A 19162-nucleotide genomic window follows, 5' to 3' on the forward strand; every position below is an offset into this window, starting at 1 on the left:
TGGCAACTTCCACAAAGGTGAGCAGTGCCCAGTGTGCCATCTAGTGCTCCCTGGCTCTCTTCTAAATACTTCAGTCTCCTGCAATTCCTCCTGCATATCACAATTTCCTTCCTTAATAACTAATAATGGCAGCCAGGAGACACTAGCCTGTTGCCAGCATTTTCTTGGTGGCTTTTTCTCTGTGGTTTTCACATGTGCAAAATGGCCAGAGTGCCCAGGAACTGCCACCCCACTGTTTTGAGCATATTTGGTACACATGTTGTTGAAATTATTGTGGAGTGTGCCTCCAAATGGTTGTTGCTTGAAAACAACCCAAGAAGTTACTTGTGCACCATGACACACTAGTTGCTGTACAAAAGTTTGAGGGAGAGAGATTCTTCATAGATATAACATGAGGTGTGCTACAAAATTGTTAAGGCCACCCCGAAAGCTGATATTAGTATGCACACCAATACATTCTGCTTCTAGATTACTAGAAAAGTTTGAGATGGGCGTACTCTAGTTATATACCCACAGTGGACTGATTTACACAGAAACTAAACTTACGTGGGAAAGGAGTGTTGTCTTCTAGGAGTTCTGTTGTGTATTTAGACATAGATTTAGAAAGGGGACATCTCCAGAAATGTGTGCGTGCGTATCTGTGTGTGTGCAGTGCAAACATCAAATTAATTAATATTAAAGGCCAGCTGTTTCTTTTCTGAGATGTTTGCTATACTAACACTCTTTGTGTCTCTTGTGCAGAAGCCTCATTCAGGAAATACCAAATCTGGCACTTGGCAAACATCCTTTAGCTCAAGGATGTTTTTTAACAACTGCAGTAGCACTGATTGTAGAAGCACTGTCTGAGCAGACAGTTTAGATTGTGAAGATAAAGAAATCTGTTTTTTAAACAATCATACATGGTAGAGAACTCATGTTATTTAGGGATGACCTGTAGATCTGTCCTCCTCATTGAGGTTGCCTTGTGACACAAGCAGAGTCCATGTAAGACTAAATAAAAACAGTAAAGAAGGCTCAAACTAGTGACTGATGCTACCCTGAAAAGCGAAAGACTTTCCCTAGTTTTAGCACAGGTCCATTTCCCGTCTGTCTGCAGCAGGAGTTTTGGGGAATGGCCTTACAGTACTGCCTGTTAAAAAATATTTAGGGCTGCATTCAGAGGCAGAAAAATAAATTTGATTCATAATTATAGCATCAGAGCTTCCCTTGAGGTAGAAAAGAACCCAGATCTACTGAACTTTTTATTACAGAAAATGGTTAACTGCTTTTTGAATTTCTAATGATTCTCGGCTGAATTGGAACTACTTGCAGCTTGAAGATGAATCTTTACTAGGATTCCACTGTATGTCTTATTAGGAAGGCAGTATGACTGCAAAATTTGTTTTCAAAGGCCATTGCAAGAATGTTAGCAGCACCATTTAATTCTGTCGTTTACAAGTAATTATTGTTATAGCTGCTGGCTGGCCATACATTTTGTTGTTAATGGTCCAGATTGACTAGTACAGTAGATGTTTGGTCAACGGGGCTAATAGTTAAGGAATAGTTCAAGGAGTCTCTTGAATTTCTTGAAAGGAAGAGGCTTCCAGGGTTTGAAAGGTGGCAGACGGGCTGGGCAATACCAGGTTTTCAACATCCCAATATATCAACAGCTAAACATCACGATAAATTGATATATCTCAGTGTCTGAAGACTGGAGCTATGAAGAGGCACCTGCTGGTTTCGTGGTTTTCCCCCGTTTGTCCTGAGGGTACTTTTATCTTGAAATGGTTGTGTATGCTGCTACTTGGCTTTTGGGTTGTCTCAGCAGAAGTTAGAATAAGCTGAGCATTTTGTAGGCGCCTTCACATTGGTCAGTAGGTTAAGAACCCCCTTTTACAGTCGCTAACAGCCTCTGAAGTTTACTTCTTCTTTTTTGAGATGCAATAGTGGGGCAGATGTACCAAGGAGATCAGTAAGTTGTTCACTGGACAGATTTTCCCAGTGGCTACTGAACCAGAAAGAGACACTGATTTATGATGCACTTGTCTTGCAAGTTCCATGTTCCAGTTCTTGGTTCTCCCTAGGTAAAGAAATCATTGCATGTACTTCTCACTAAATGTGACCATCTGTAAGTATCATCCTGGGGGATTCTGTAGGCAGCTTTCATAAAAATGTGCTTTGTTTGTACCTTTAAAGGAGAGGTTTTTCTTTTTTTTAAATCACTCATAGCATCACTTAAACCATTCGGCTAATAACGTCTAACCTATTCTCTCGAATATTCATGAAATGGAAAGCAAAATCTGAATAAATGATAACCTGTCGTGCCATTCACGTTCAGCGTTGCAAATGAAGTTCTATCTTTGCTTTTTATCTACGACAGACAAACAACAGAAAGGTGAATTTGCTATAGATGGCTACACCGTCAGAATGAATAATACCCTTCGGAAGGATGGAAAGAAAGATTGCTGTTTTGAAATCGCTGCTCCTGATAAACGCATTTATCAGGTTGGACTTCTTATGTCATCTTGAAATTAAATTGATAAAAACTGTTACTGTTCCAGTTATGAAGACATTAACGTTTCAATAAAACAACTCCTGACATGTTCAAGAAGAAGTAACTCTTGATTTGCTTACCTTGTACATTCATTCATATATATGTGTATGTGTGTGAATAGATTAAACATTATACTATCTTTTTGGATAAGAACAACCAATATACCATTTTTATCTGCTGTTCCATTTCACAGCTTATATTTAAATATCTATTATCTAATAGGTCTGCTCTTGGATGAATAATAATGTATATGTGTGTGTGTGTGTGTGTGTGTGTGTGTGTGTGTGTGTGTGTATGTATATATATATATATATATATATATATATATATATATATATACACTCCAATTGTTAAACATATCTTGTATTGCTTAGAGGACGGGGAAGGAAATCTAAGTTAAAGGCACATATCAGCTATGTGATTCAAGATCTATCAGCTAGGCATCAGTGTGGAATGTAAGTTTAATAAGTTTTAAATATCTGAGATTGCAGTTGAAAGCCAGTTAATTAAGTTGTCAGGTACTGTGTTGGAATCTGACAAGAACATTTTTAAGAAAACTGTACCCAGCAGTCTAAAGAAATTCATGGGTGTCTTCTAATTGTCAAGGGCGAATTTTGTTCATCAGTCCTGCTTTTGACATTGATGAAGAGAAGCAGCTTTTTTTTCTGCACAGCTGCCAGCTGCTGATCAGAGTTCCAAATCCATCATCCTCTGCTTCAATTACGTAAATTTGTCAAAATTAACTGTACATTATAAGAAGCATCCTTGCAAGAAAAGTACCAGAAGACATGTAAAGAATTGCTAATGGTGCCTTGAAGAAGTGACAAGAATGTTACTTTCTTTTCATTACTGATACCGTGCTGGCTGTGGTTTTATGCTCATGACTACTACTAGTAAAATCAACTTTTTGAACAGTTTACAGCTGCTACTTCCAAGGAAGCTGTGGAATGGGTGCGGACGTTGAGACACGCAATACGAGGTAAGCCAGTTGTTGAAAAGAGTCTTTGTTTACAGTGCATGTTGGAATTCCAATCGTTATTGCTTTCTAATAGATTGTCTGTTTATTGATCTTGGAATTTCATTGTGGCCATTTTTGTGTCACACGTTTCCTGTTTTCAGCTTTCTGTGTGAGTGTGAATAAGGAATCCCTTGCGCACTTGGGTATAAGTTCCTCTATACTCGGTTGGACTTGCTTCCAAAGAAATATACACAGTAATAAGCTGAGGACATGCTACTGAGTTAAATTCCACTGAAATACAGATGTGCCTGTTTTTATTCAGCTGGTGCTAGCTAAATAAAAACAGTCACATCTGTAATTCAGAGGCGTCTCTTAATAAGCTAGAACTGGGGCATTGAATTTCCTTGGGAAGTGTCAGAATTATTTTGCTTTCTTTCGCATTCCTTGTGGCTGTGTTCACTGGGTGGATACCTGTTGAGCAGCTCTTGCATTCTTCTGAACAGACATGGGATCTGAAGATATTCTTGAGGAGGAGGAAGAAGAAGAATATGATGACATTGATGAAAGTGTTGTTCCTTCTCAACAAGCAAGCACAGAGCCAATTGATGATGATATTTACGAAGAACTTCCAGGTATTGGGGTGGGGAGAGCCTGGGTTGCGTAGTGGAGATGCCGTGTACAGCTCTGGAGGGACAGAAGGGGTTGGTGGAAAGAATTGATTCTAGCAGATGAGTTCTTGGCTATGGCAGACCTGAACCAAGCTCAACTGTCTGGTCTTAGGTGAGTCATAGTGTGTCAGCCTCAGTTCCACATGGTCTTCCATGATTAATGCCAGGCGCTTGTGGTATTTAAAGAAGTGTGGTGGGGTTGTTTTTTACTAGGTTTAAAAAAAGAACTACTCACTTCAGGCTAATAAGGGCATTGAAACTAGACAGGAATTGTAGAAATGGTCTCTTGAGATTATTGGCTCATTAGCATCATCTCTGCTACATAATTTTTTAATTAAAACATTGACGTGCCTTACAGCTTTGTCTCACCAACGCAGTCACTCATTCCTCCTCACTTTATTCGCAGTGTCACTTGCATTAACCATTTTTCTTCACACTCTCTGTTTTTTATCAGCTGTTCCCTCATACTATGATCTCATAATCCCTGCATATAGCACAAGATGTGTGGTGTTTTGGGGGTTTGATTTCTGGGGTTGTAGAGAGGAACTGTCAACAAAGGTCTTTGTGGGGTTTGGCTTGACATTCCCCCCCCCCCAATTGCATCCAGCATGAATCTGATCGTGCCATGATTTCTTCTCTGGATTTTTCAGTTACGGAAAAGTTTTTCTGCATCTTGACACCCAGATGTAAATCTCATTAAAACCTTCGTTTTGGCATCTAGTGCTGAACTTCACTCCAGTAAAAAGAAAGTGGCAGGACAGGGCCTGTAGGGATGTAAATACATGGAAATGAGGTGTCCTCCTTGCTGCAGTTTAAAGAGATCTTGAATACAGAGAACGGCAGCACTTATTACTGTAAATGTAATGGGGAGTGTGGGGTATATCTCTAGAACAGGCTTGGCCAAACTCGCCCCTCCAGATGTTTTGGGACGACAGCTCCCATCATCCCTAGCTATCAGGACCAGTGGTCAGGGATGATGAGAATTGCAGTCTCAAAACATCTAGAGGGCCAAGTTTGGCCATGCCTGCTCTAGAATAAAAGAATGTTATCAGAAGGTAAGTTGGCAAATAAAAATTACTTACATCTGATACATTTCAGATATTTTAGTTCTCCAGAAAATATAACTGTAATAAGTTCAGTGTATAAGGAAAGACACAGACTGAAAACTATTGTAGACTTTTAGACTTTTTATCAGCAGGTGTTCTCCGTATCAAGCTCATTTTAAAACTTGGTTAATGAGAAACACAGTAACAGATCTCAAACAGACCCCCGGGTATAGGACAGAATATAAATTCAAATAATAATAACAATAACAATAATAATAACAGGGTATGTTGCAAATTTGAAATCTACCCAATGGTTGGAATCTATCAATTATTAAGATTAATCTTTGCATTAGGATGCTTACTTATTTAGGGGAAAGTTTCAAGGTAGGCAGAGCCCAGAATTCTCACCACTGACCACAATGCAATAATGCAGAGTTGAAAGGAAAGAGCTCTTGAGTAATATGAAGCTTTGGGACTGGTTTGGAATGCTTGAACTTTGAAAGATATCAAAAGAAGGCATAATTAAGTCATGCCATCCAATAGGATATGGGTTGAGCACTGATCCTTTCCCCCCAGTATTGCTGAGTAAGACAGATGTTAAACTATTTATTGACATGACATGACATGACATGGATCACTTAAGAGACTGTGCAAAGTTTGAAAAGTTAATGCCAGCTGTTGGCCTAACAGGAGGAGTATTAGGTCGGATTTACAAAACTAGCTCTAATTCGGAAACAGTGAGTGAGTAAATAAATAAATAAATAAATGCCAAGTAAAATGGGAGGCAGATTTATTCAAGTAAATCCCTGATCAATTATGGAAGTGGGTGTGGAAAAATGCACAGTATTTTACATTTACAGTATTACATTCAACAAGCTTCAAGACTGAATAAAATTTACCCAAATGTAAGCAATTTGGGCTGGTGCTGTTAAACATCAGGTGCAAATTTACTCCATGTTTTTTGGACATGATTTTCCATTAGTGTTAGTACCCATTCATCACAGGGGCATTTGCCCTGTCTCTCCTCAATTGTCCAATCACTACTGCAGTTCTTATGATTTCTTCGTGGTGGCAGGTGTTTTGCATCTGTCTCAGTTTCCTGCAGAATCATAGAATTGGAAGGCACTTTGAAAGGTCATCTAGTCCAACCAAACCCCTGCCAGCGCAGGAAACTCACTACTACAGCATCCTTGATAGGGGGCCATTCGCCTTAAAAACTTCTAATCAAGGGTACAGCGCCTTCTAAGGCAGACTGTTCCACTGTCAAACAAGTTGGACCACCAGGAAGTTCTTCCTAATGTTTGATCCTAGCATCCATATTGACATAAATTAATTATGACTTCATCCCTTTAGTCTCACCCTTCTACTATAATTGACCATGCTGTTGTCCTGTGACATTACTTTTGAACTTCGCTAGCTGTTTAAGGTAGGTTTAAAGCAGGCATCCCCAAACTGAGGCCCTCCAGATGTTTTGGCCTACAACTCCCATGATCCCTAGCTAACAGGACCAGTGGTCAGGGATGATGGGAATTGTAGTCCAAAACATCTGGAGGGCCGAAGTCTGGGGATGCCTGGTTTAAAGCAATGAGTATAGGCCCACTTAACCCAGGTAAAAGGTAAAAAGGGCCATCATTTTTATTTTTATTTTTACAAAATGACAGTCTCCCTGTCACCTTCATCACAGCTAAGTTGCACATCTGCACCAACCTTGGGTGAGAGTGGAATATAGATTTCAAAGATAGCCTCCTGCCAGAACAAGAAGGTAGGGGAATCTTTCAGTTCATTTTTTAAAACATGGGTACTCAACACTAGAGAGAGCCCAGAGTTGTGCCACATTTTCCAGATATTATGAATCTTTCTAATAAAACCAGGATGTTCTGTAGAAACAATTTTTCCCTTGAATAGAGCAGAATAGTTTCAGACTGATGCATAGTACCAATTTGTTGGTGCATTAAAATGTTTAGCTTGTCTTGCAGGTTGATACGACCGCAGGCCTGTACACACTTACCTGGGAGTAAATCCCACAGAACTCAATGGGACTTCTGAGTAGACTTGCATAGGATTGTGTTGCAATTCTCTTGCTAAGTAAGGAGCTGTTTATTGGATAGGGGAGACTAATCTATTGGTACCTTGTGCCATAAATCTGGTTTTACAAGGGGGGAGATGACTAATTTATTTTCTGGAAACAGAATAAATTTATTGCAGTTGACTAATATTATTCTCAGCAGCACCAGGATTCTGGGCTGCCTCTGCTGTTCAGCCAAAGCCACATTCCAGAGTTCCCTTGAGCCCACTTGGACTGACACCAGTTATTTGCAAGCAGACTGCATTTAGGCTGCTCTTAGCCTTTTCTCATTTTTTTTAGAGAACTAGGAAGCATAATTTCATTCCCTTCCAGGTTTTGCTTTGTGGTCAGTCATTTGCTTCCTCCACAGAGTTGGTATACCTGCTGAGGTATCTCTTCTTAACATCTGATAAAGTACAAAGTGTGCCCAGTTCCATATAGGGTAAAACAAGCAACGAGTCGGAGCCACTCCCCTAGGAGGAAAGGCTGCAGCATTTGGGGATTTTTTTAGTTTAGAGAAAAGGGAAGTAAGAGGTGACATGATAGACGTTTACAAAATCATACACAGCATATAGTACAGTGGTACCTCGGTTTAAGTACACAATTGGTTCCAGAAGTCCGTACTTAACCTGAAGCGTACTTAAGCTGAAGCGAACTTTCCCATTGAAAGTAATGGAAAGTGGATTAATCCGTTCTAGACGGGTCCGCGGAGTACTCAACCTGAAGCGTACTTAACCCGAAGTATGAGTGTAATTGGTTCTGGAAGTCTGTACTTAACCTGAAGCATACTTAACCTGAAGCGAACTTTCCCATTGAAAGTAATGGAAAGTGGATTAATCTGTTCCAGACGGGCCCGCGGAGTACTCAACCTGAAGCGTACTTAACCCGAGGTATGAGTGTAATTGGTTCTGGAAGTCTGTACTTAACCTGAAGCGTACTTAACCTGAAGCGAACTTTCCCACTGAAAGTAATGGAAAGTGGATTAATCTGTTCCAGACGGGTCCGCGGAGTACTAACCTGAAGCGTATTTAACCCAAAATCTGAGTGTCATTGGTTCCGGAAGTCCATACTTAGCCTGAAGCGTACGTAACCTGAAGCGAACTTTCCCATTGAAAGTAATGGAAAGTGGATTAATCCATTCCAGATGGGTCTGCGGAGTACTTAAACTGAAAGTACTCAAACTGAAGCGTACTTAAAGTGAGGTATGACTGTACTAGAACTCGTGGGCATCCAGTGAAGCTGAATATTGGTAGATTCGGGACAGAGTGAAACAATGTGCTCTTTCATGCAGCACATAGTTAAATGATAGAACTCGCTCCCACAGGAGACAGTGATGGCCACTAAATTGAATGTCTTCAGAAGAAGATCCAACAAATCCAAGGAGGGCAAGGTTATCAGCAGCTGAGAGCCACAACGGCCATGTCCTACCTCTACTGTCAGAGGCCATATTCCTATGAATACCAATTGCTGGGAATTGCAGGTGGGCAGAGTGCTGCTGTGCTCAGGTCTTGCTTTGCAGGCTTCTCTTAAGCATCTCTTTGGCCAAGGTGAGAACAGGAGGCTGGACTAGATGGACTACTCGCCTGATCCAGCAGGCTCTTCTGATGTTCTTAAGTTTTGTTTAAGGAAAGTTAAACGGACATTCTCTTGGGTGTAATTAAATTACGCTGGGTTAAAAGGCTTGCAGAGAAATTGAATATCGAAGCACAGACTCCAGTCTTGACCCAACATAGCTTGTTTTGGCCTGGATTCAAAGAGCTGTGCAACTTATTCAATGCATCCAAGGGAGCATTAGCCATGCCAAATGGATTCCTTCCCTTTTTGAACAGCAGCCCCACCCCATGTTTACACAGAAAACCTGTTTTGGGATAGAACTTGAAGAAGTAGAAAAAGAGTTTGGATTTGATATCCTGCTTTATCACTACCGTAAGGAGTCTCAAAGCGGCTAACATTCTCCTTTCCCTTCCTTCCCCACAACAAACACTCTGTGGGTGAGTGGGGCTGAGAGACTTCAGAGAAGTGTGACTAGCCCAAGGTTACCCAGCAGCTGCATGTGGAGGAGCAGAGACGCGAACCCGGTTCCCCAGATTACGAGACTACTGCTCTTAACCACTACACCACACAAATTGTGATGCTGCATATTGAGACGAGAGTTTTGGGTGGGGTGAGGCGTCCATCTTTTAAAGGGAAAACATTACACCAGGCATGTTAAAGCCCCCTAGGTGTACTTAAAAGCACCTCTTTCACCTAAAGCACTCAATGTGCTGTTTAAATATTGAATAAAAAGCATTACTGTACTGTACAATTAAACTGTAAAACACAGCACATAGTCAGATTTGATTTTCTTCTTGCGGCGATCTTCCCAAGATTTGCCCTTCTCCCAACATGTATAATTTAAACTGCTTGTTCAAATAAGACAATAATTGCCCCCATTTGTTGCAGATTGTATCCTATTGCTTTTGTCCTGGGTTTTGCTAAGTAATACATAGAGTAGCCATCATAAGCTGCTCCATGCCTGGGGGAGTCCCGTTCAGCTTTCCTTTTAAGAAATGTTCCAAGGGAGTATTACTTCACTGTTCACGCTGACCTTTTGCAAGATTTCAGCCCCCAACCCCAAATGTCAGCAATAATTGGACTTTGGTATCAGTCACAATTGTAATAAAATCTGTGACATTTGCAGCTTCAGTCCATAAGTGTGTTTGGCTCCAAAGCATCTTGCTGCCAAGTGATGCAATGGCATAATCCTCCTACCCCCTGAAAAAAGTAGCTTTTCCTAACTTGTGATACAATAAACTGCATTTCTTGTGCTTTTTGTAGTATCCCCAAAACTTTGTGACGTATCTTAGAATAATAGAATCATACAAGTTGGAAGGGACCCTGAGGGTAATCTCGTCCAACCCCCCTGCAATACAGGAATATGCAGCCCTCCTATACGGGGATCGAACCTGCAACCTTGTTGACGTTATCAGCACCACACTCTAACCAACTGAGCTATCCATTGCTGATCCATTGCTTATTACATTCATATCCTGGCTACTGTCCAAGGAGCTCAAGGTTGCTTATGTCCTCCCATTCCCGTTCACCCTTACAATAACACTGTGAGGGTTAGGCTGAGTAATAGTGGCTTGTTATCCCCCATTCCGTGTGCTGTTCTGGTTCGCCAGAAGCGGCTTAGTCATGCTGGCCACATGACCTGGAAGCTGTACGCTGGCTCCCTTGGCCAATAACGCGAGATGAGCGCCGCAACCCCAGAGTGGGTCACGACTGGACCTAATGGTCAGGGGTCCCTTTACCTTTACCTTAATCCCCCACCCCAATTATTAATATCCAGAACAAGGAGCTCATTGTTTCCCCAATTTTTTTGTTTAGTCGTTTAGTCATGTCCGCCTCTTCGTGACACCAGGCACTCCTGTCTTCCACTGCCTCCCGGAGTTTGGTCAGACTCATCTTGGTAGCTTCGAGAACACTGTCCAACCATCTTGTCCTCTGTCGTCCCCTTCTCCTTGTGCCCTCAATCTTTCCCAACACCAGGGTCTTTTCCAGGGAGTCTTCTCTTCTCATGAGCTGGCCAAAGTATTGGAGCCTCAGCTTCACGATCTGTCCTTCCAGTGAGCACTCAGGGCTGATTTCCTTAAGAATGGATAGGTTTTGTGAGGGACAAGGGATACAGGGAAGTCCCTCCCATCTTAAGTTCCAGCCCATCCCCAAGCGCTGGAGAGAGTAAGGAGAGCTCTGCCTCCAGCGGAGAGTCAGGAAGTGGTGTCCGAGGCTCAGGCAAGGTTGTGGAGCCCATGCCGCCGGTGGGACAGGAAGTTGGACGCACGGGGGGGGGGGGAGGCCAATCCCCCCAACTCCCGAATTGCGACGCAAACGTAGGGGGAAGAGGTTGGGTCTGCCAAAGCTTTGGTGCTGGAAGAAAACGCGCCAATCGCCATTCGGAGGTTCTGACACCTCACCTTAAGGAGGCATTTTTACTGCTCTGAACACTGTAAATAATCAGCACTTAATAAAAGCCTTAAAAGACCATGCTGGAGTCGTTACTCTTGAGTAGCCATATCAGGCCCTCTGACAGGTTTGATCTTCTTGCAGTCCATGGGACTCTCAAGAGTCTCCTCCAGCACCATAATTCAAAAGCATCAATTCTTCGGCGATCAGCCTTCTTTATGGTCCAGCTCTCACTTCCATACATGACTACTGGGAAAACCATAGCTTTAACTATACGGACCTTTGTCGGCAAGGTGATGTCTCTGCTTTTTAAGATGCTGTCTAGGTTTGTCATTGCTTTTCTCCCAAGAAGCAGGCGTCTTTTAATTTCGTGACAGCTGTCACCATCTGCAGTGATCATGGAACCCAAGAAAATAAAATCTCTCGCTGCCTCCATATCTTCCCCTTCTATTTGCTAGGAGGTGATGGGACCAGTGGCCATGATCTTAGTTTCTTATTTCTGCCCCCAAAACATGGCAGGATAGCTTTAAGCTTTTCCCTTTTAGAACGAAATCTAGCTACTTAACACTGCATACACTGTTGTTGTATGAAACTTTTTCAGGATTCTGGTCCTCTATTTACATTTTTACTCATGCATGGGAGCTGCCATATCCTGCTCAGTTAACCTGAAAAGCCCCCAGGCCATGTGGGAGGACTTGATGTTGCAACAGCCCTTCCCCAAGGCAGTGTTGTTCCTAGAGCAACCAGAAACTAGAGCTACGCCACTATGGGGAGGAGTAACAAGGTGAGCTTCACATGGCCATTCTGCATGGCCATTCCTAACCTCTGAGTGGTTAGGGGGAAGAACCCTGCATAAACAGATTTTGTCTGCAGACAAGCATTTTAATGTTCGGATTAACACCATTTAGCTTTTTATCCTTTTAAAGCATTTTGGTAATACTTTTTCCCTGTAATTTTTGAAAGTGATCCCCTTGCACAATAAAAAGGGAGGTTTCTTCATAAGCATGCAGTTCAACTTTTGAAAGAACCGTAAAAAAGAGAAACAATCAAGCATCATATTCCCACACATTTGCTTCCTATTAAAATAAGATTGCTTATTACTCGTTCTGATCAGTCATCCTTTTTACTGCTTTGAATGGACCAACGCGAAAACATTTTTGACACTATTGATTTGTAAAACCAATATGATGTGAATGCTGTGTGACAGAAGTTGGCTGCTTTATTGAGGGGGGAGAATCCCAAGTTGGAGAATCTTGTCATTCTAGAGAGACAAAAGTAATTTTCCTTATATTGAAGCCTTTTCACTGTTGACTACATTTTTGACAGCTGGCTTCATGTTACACATTAACAACACTTTGTTTATTCATGAATAGCTTTGGCACACTATGTGCCCAAAATAGAATATTTCTCCATATGCAAGCAAAGCTGTCTTGTGATTAAGAAGCAATGCAACGAAACAGTCTTAAACTTGAACATCAGTGCTCCAGAATATCAGAATTATTAAAAATTAAAACAAAGAACAAGCAATATATTTTTGTTGAAACTGGTGAAAAGCATTGCTAAAAGACATAATTACCAAGCATATAGAAGAACAAGCCTTGCTGAAGCAGAACCAGCATGGCTTTTGCAAGGACAAGTCATGTCTCAGAAACTTTTTAGAGTTCTTTGAGAGTGTCAGCAAGCACATAGATAGAGGCAATTCAGTTGACATGCGGTTAGATTTCTGAAAAGCCTTTGACATACTACCTCACTGAATACTCCTGAGTAAGCTTAGCTGTCATGGAATAAGAGGAAGGTAGGGTTAAATCTTGTATAATATGTACCACTCTGTCCCAAGCAGGAAACAGAACTGCACAGTCTAGGCAGCAGAATTTAATCTCCACTCTTTTCCTTTAAGTGGGTGAGGTGCACCAATGCTGCTGCTCACCCACTTAAAGGAGAAACCGAGCAAAATGCTCCTTGAACCAGCCTCCCTGCCTTTAAAGGGGAGAGAGGCTTGTTCAAAGGTCAATTTGTAAAGCTGCAGAGGGGCAATCCTGCTGACCTGTTCATGATGTGGCCCATGAAGCCAAAAAGTTCCCCCACTCTTGCTTTAAACCAGGCATATCCAACTCCCAAGAGACTGTGAGCTATTCCCAGTATAAAAAAAAACCTGGCAGTGATCTACCCATTGTCATTAGAGGGAGGAGGAGCGTGCATGAGAATTGTTGAGCTTTTTTTTAGGAGGGAAGTGCCCAGAGTTGTTGAGCTTTTTTTGGGAGGATTGCACAGTTTTTTAGCTTTCCCCCATAACTTTTTGTACACAATAAGCATCCCCTGATCTACCATCCCCTGATGGTGTGATGGATGGTATCCCCTGATCATGATCTACTGGTTGAACACCCCTGGTACAGTTGGCACCTTACCTAAACAAAACACTGGAGGACAGAAGGTGACAAATATGAGTGGCAGGAGGCACATGAACAAAGCTACCCCCGAAAAAGCTAGCGCCACAGAGTATTCATGAAGCCATAATACTAAGCCTTGGGGTCCATGTGGAGGAAGGGTGGTGCATAAAATTAATAAATGATAAAGATAAGATACTGAATCAGACCATGGGCCCATCTAGATTAGCATACTCAACACTGCCATACCCAAAGCCTTAAAACCACCACAGTCCACTTCTGCTGCTGAGCTCTCTGTGGATAGCGGCATCATCACTTGCCATGTCATTCAGCATGCAAGCATGGAGGAAGAGAAGTTTGAGAATGTACATCTGATATTTTAGAAGCTCTCTGCTTCAGGTCCCCCCCCTTTTGTATGTCTGTGGAGGGGAGGCAGCTTAAGGGATCCCCTGGGAAGGAAATTGCTAAGTGCCCTTCTAGGGGATAGTAAACACAAAAAGGGTTAGATTAAGCTAATGGCTTTTCAAGTGCTGAAAATAGTCTGAAGGGGAATAGCCACTACCTAATAACACAGCAGTGCAATTTTTGCTCCACCACAAAAAGTTGCATGTTTTAAAGTGGCAGTAACCACTTGGCAGATATCTGAACTTGTGCTGTAAGAGAAATAAAAGATACCCCCTTTCTGTGGATATGTGTCTTGCCTCCACAACTGAGATGGTAGAGTGCAAGCATATGTTCTTGGTATGTGGGTTCAGCTAGGGACCACAAGACTGGGTTGCAGAAGAATTTAGACTGAAATTATTGTCGAGTGCCGGCCGACAGCTCTTTTGCTGTCTATTACATATTCTTACTTTTCGCTTCTGTTGTATGAGTCAACCTTTAGCTAGTTTATAAACTGGACTCTTTTAGTACAGACGGGGGGTGGGGGGACAAGCTAATTTGTAGGACGTGGTGATGCCAATTTCAAGCAGGCAGAAAATGGCAGCAGTGTCTAATTATATTGACAATGAATGAAAGTATGGCAAATGATCTCTCTGGTCGACTCTCTTGTCCCTGTGCTGTCTATGCAGGGAATGCATAAACATTAGTTACTTAAAATGGCCAAAGCAGCTAGGAGTGAAACGTCTGGGAGCCAGACCTTTCCTGTGGAACCATTCCAAAAAACTGCATTGTGTTTCCTTTACTGTAGTAAGTCACATTGAAACAACTTGCTTTGGGTTTCTCTCTCTCCCTCTCTCCCCTGAATTCAGACAGAAATGAATCTATCCAAAGAACAGGAAACAAAATCCAGTGTTCTAAACCCACAAATAATTATTCACAAAGTAGGAGGTACAGTGGGTCATTCTGATGCTATCTATGTTGCCAAGTCACATTTGTCACAATTAGAGATATTTAGTTTTCATGAATTACTCTTAAATCAAGATCCCTCCCTCCCGATAGATATGCACAGGAGATGTCACAGGACACGATTAGTTTCTGCTTCATTCTGCTCATATTATGCTTAAGGCACAGAATATTGTGTATAACAAATTGATCTTAAAGTAGGGCAACTTTTTATTGCAGGCTTTTGTGTGTACGTGTGTGCACGCTTGGCCATTTATTTATGAAAACTATTTACCCTTGTCATTCATTAGCTACATTTTAGCATGAAGTTTATAGTTCGTAATGTAGGTCTGTTGAACTACTTGGTGAGCAAACATTTCTAAATTGCTCCAAATAGGGCTTGATGCGGCAACACAAAACACACAGAGGTGAATAATTTTGTTTTCAGTCTATAGTCAAGCAGAACTTTTTGTGCTTTGCTTTGTGTTGTCATGTGTTAATGACACCCAGCGGTCAGGAGTTAACCCTAACATTTTGAACCACATTTTATACGCCTTGTTTCTTTATGGATCCATTGGATTCATGCTGTTATGTTTTGAATCTGTAAAATGCATTTTAGTTAAAAGGGGTTTTGTCTTCTAGTATCTTGTGTTCTTTGCAAGTCCAAGGTAGAATGCCGTCTTCTGTCAGGGTCTCAAAACACTTTAAAAATCAAAACAGATGGGCTTGACCAGGTGATTCTAAACATGTGAAAAATCGCTGATCATAAATCTTTGGGAGTAGCTGTTTGTGAGAGGAGCAGTTAAAATTAATAAGAGCCATTTTGTTCCTCCTTTTGCCTTACGGTTTCCACCTGATGTCCACTATTTTAAATGGTAAGCCATTTTGGACAGGTGCCAATCTGTTTGTGCCAACACACTGGTTACTTGCAGGTACAAGGGCTGCAGTGTGTGTGTGTGTGTGTGTGTGTGTGTGTGTGTGTGTGTGTGTGTGTAGGTAGTCCCACCACCCACAAAACCTTCTCATTTATTTATACTCTCTGCCTTGCTATAAAGTGCACACAGAAGTCCACATTTGCAGGCGCTTTCGTCTACACATTAGGAGTGTGGATTGCAAATGCCAAGCATCAAGGGAAACAGATGTTTGAGAAGTTGGGCCAAAGTTAGTTTAAAGTTGAGGCAAAACATTACTGAGATGGCAGGCTCTTTATAGTTTGCGGTTTGGCAGGCATCCAGTAGGGAATTCATCTATCTGTATGAAAAATCAATGGTTCCTCTTGCCATGAGCCTAACAAATGTGGAGGCCTGGCACATATATGACCGTGTGCTGTTTGCATTTCTGATTTGTGAATGGACTGAGTCCCAAGAAGGAATGCTTGGCAGTGCGTCCCGCAATTGCGACTGCCAGTTCTGATCATGCCATATAGATTTGGCTGAAATGCCAAGCACTGGGAGCCAATGGTATGGAATATGAGCTGGAGGCATTCTAGGAAGCAAGAAGGAGAAAGACTACGCTGTGTTCGCATATCCTGGGCTAGTATCCAAATACCTGCTTAGGCTCACCAAAGGTGTTTGCACTGGATCAACGAGTGTTAAAACAACAAGGCTGAATTGCCCATCTCTATGCCATGTCACAAACTGCTTGAGAGTGTTGCGTCAGCTTCCAGAGCAATTTGCCATGTGGCATTGACTACAGGAGACAGAGCTGCAGTTGGAAGGAAACGAGTGCAAGAGCTCCCTTTAGACTTGCAGAATTAGTTTTCACAGTTTTCTGAATACTGACCCTGTAATGGAATCTATAAAGGTGAAATCATGATACAGGAACCTCTGTTCAGATTGGATGGTAGAACTGAAATTTTCTCTAATGCAATATATGAATAAGGCAGTTTCTTGACTGAACTATTTTTTTGCACCCCCCCCCAAAAAAAGTCTGGGAACTCTACTTTCAAGAGCTACAACTCCCAACACCCCTAACATGCTACAGTTCCCATGATTCTTTGTTTTTCTTGATGGGATGTGCTTTAAATGTAAAGTGTGTTTGCAGCCGGAGACTGACCAAGCATGTACGGTATGAAAATGACTTTTTGGTTGCTCAGTGTATTTGTAACTCAGATAACTGACTTAAACGGGAAATATCAGCAAGAACAAAACAGTGCCCAAACACACTAAGCGCTTAGGAAATCTGCTTAGGAAAATGTTGTGTGTGTTCACCTTGTGGAATGACCAATCTTATGTATTATCGCCACTATCTGAACTGAGCAAAGTCTGTGCAAGTCTTTGACCAAGTAGGTCCTGGTGGAGATTTGGTTGTACATGATGTTATTTATTCCTGTGAAAAATGCTGTTTAACTCTCCATAATGCATAAAAAGTAGAAGAAGTTTGCTTTTAAGGTTTCGTTACAAGCTGTCACGCCACATTCTCCATTATAATTGTGTGCATAATCATCCCTGTGTTCATGACCTTTAGCTGCACTGATGAAGCTAATAAGTTAGAGGGAGTTATCTCAAGAGGGCATTATAAAGGTCAAATCAAAACCCAACCTGTACTACAGCTAAGCATTGTGTGCTTTAAAAAAGTGTCCGAAAGTATCCATAGTACTAGAATCGACCATTAAAAAGGTAAAGGGGCCCCTGATCATCAGGTCCAGTCGTGTCTGACTCGGGGGTTGCGGCGCTAATCTCGCTCTATAGGCCGAGGGAGCCGGCGTTTGTCCGCAGACAGCTTCCGGGTCATGTGGCCAGCATGACAAAGCTGCTTCTGGCAAACCAGAGCAGCACACGGAAACGCCGTTTACCTTCCTGCCGGAGCGGTCCCTATTTATCTACTTGCATTTTGATGTGCTTTTGAACTGCTAGGTTGGCAGGAGCTGGGACCGAGCAACGGGAGCTCACCCCGTTGCAGGGATTCGAACCGCCGACCTTCTGATCAGCAAGCCCTAGACTAGGCATCCCCAAACTGTGGCCCTCCAGATGTTTTGGCCTACAACTCCCATGATTCCTAGCTAACAGGACCAGTGGTCAGGGAAGATGGGAATTGTAGTCCAAAACATCTGGAGGGCTGAAGTTTGGGGATGCCTGCCCTAGACTCTGTGGATTAACCCACAGCGCCACCTGGGTCCCAGAATCGACCATTACATGCAGGCATTTTGGAACTTCTTTTAACAATGATTCAGAGATCTGCTTAATTGCCTTTTGCCTCTCAGGCAGTTCCACAGCCCTCTGAATTTAAGCGTTTATGGTCCCTATTGATTTAGGAAGTGTTTAGATTAGGATTTGTGTGCATGTTAGCTGAGAGTCCCCGGTGTTACTTGTAGTATCTCCAGTTCTTTGTGGCTTGATCAGTTTCCATGTGTGCTCTTTCTAGAACTCAGACAGGAGCCATTCTTTATTCAGCTCAGTATTGCTGGTCTGTCTCTAGCAGAAGGTGTTGATAAGGATGCTCAAAAAGAGTCGAGGCAAAGACCTGTTGCCTCAGGTCTTTCCAATTGTCAGTATGCTTCAATAAGTATATATTCTCTCTTCTAACTTCATTGTTTACCTCAGAATGTATTTTGTTGTCCACACCAACAATAACAGAGGCAACAGTTTTCCATTTTGTGTGAGCGTACATCTTCCTCCTGCTGCTTTAGCCTAATGCCACAATAAATTAGTTAAGACTTTAAGGTGCCACAAGAATTTGTTGCTTGCTGCAACAGACTACTACAGAGGTACCTTGGTTTAAGAGCAGCTTAGTTTGTGAACAACTTCGATTAAGGACGCTGCAAACCCAGAAGTAGGTGTTTTGTTTTGTGAACTTTGCCTTGGAAGCAGAACATGTTGAGTGTGTTCCATTTGTAAATTGAGTCCCCCGCTGCTATGGAAAAGCACGCCTTGGTTTAAGAACGCTTTGCTTTAAGAATGGATTAAGTTCGTAAACCAAGGTACCACTGTAATTGTTTGGCATGAGCTCACTATAAGCTATTAACATGATTTTACTTTTGATTTTAATAAGGAAGTTCAAGAATGGTGCTTCCCTCTCTGTGTCATCGGAACAAAAGGGGCTTCAATGTGTTTTTTCTTTGACTTAATTCATATTTTTCACAGGAGTGTTCACTTTAACGCTGAGAGGTTCAGCAAAAAATAATGAGTTCTACAAGATTTCTTAACAGCTGCTGCAAATGCTGAGATGTCTTCTGAAAGTAGTAAGGTCAAGACTAACTCCATTTTTCATGAATTTGCTTCTCTGATTTTTTTGCATTAAA

At 41.9% G+C, this 19162-nt stretch overlaps 1 protein-coding gene across 1 annotated transcript in view; it reads left to right on the forward strand.

The window, feature by feature from the left end:
• SKAP2 (src kinase associated phosphoprotein 2) overlaps positions 1-19162 on the forward strand; it is a 106529-nt gene that overhangs the window by 57405 nt on the left and 29962 nt on the right. Inside the window, exons 7-9 of the mRNA XM_035128877.3 lie at positions 2360-2484; positions 3449-3512; positions 3995-4123. Coding sequence (XP_034984768.3) covers positions 2360-2484; positions 3449-3512; positions 3995-4123 — 318 coding nt within the window. The remainder of the gene's footprint in view (positions 1-2359; positions 2485-3448; positions 3513-3994; positions 4124-19162) is intronic.

Source organism: Zootoca vivipara, chromosome 11 (genome assembly GCF_965207765.1).
Source record: "Zootoca vivipara chromosome 11, rZooViv2.hap1.1, whole genome shotgun sequence".
NCBI classification, from domain to species: domain Eukaryota; kingdom Metazoa; phylum Chordata; class Lepidosauria; order Squamata; family Lacertidae; genus Zootoca; species Zootoca vivipara.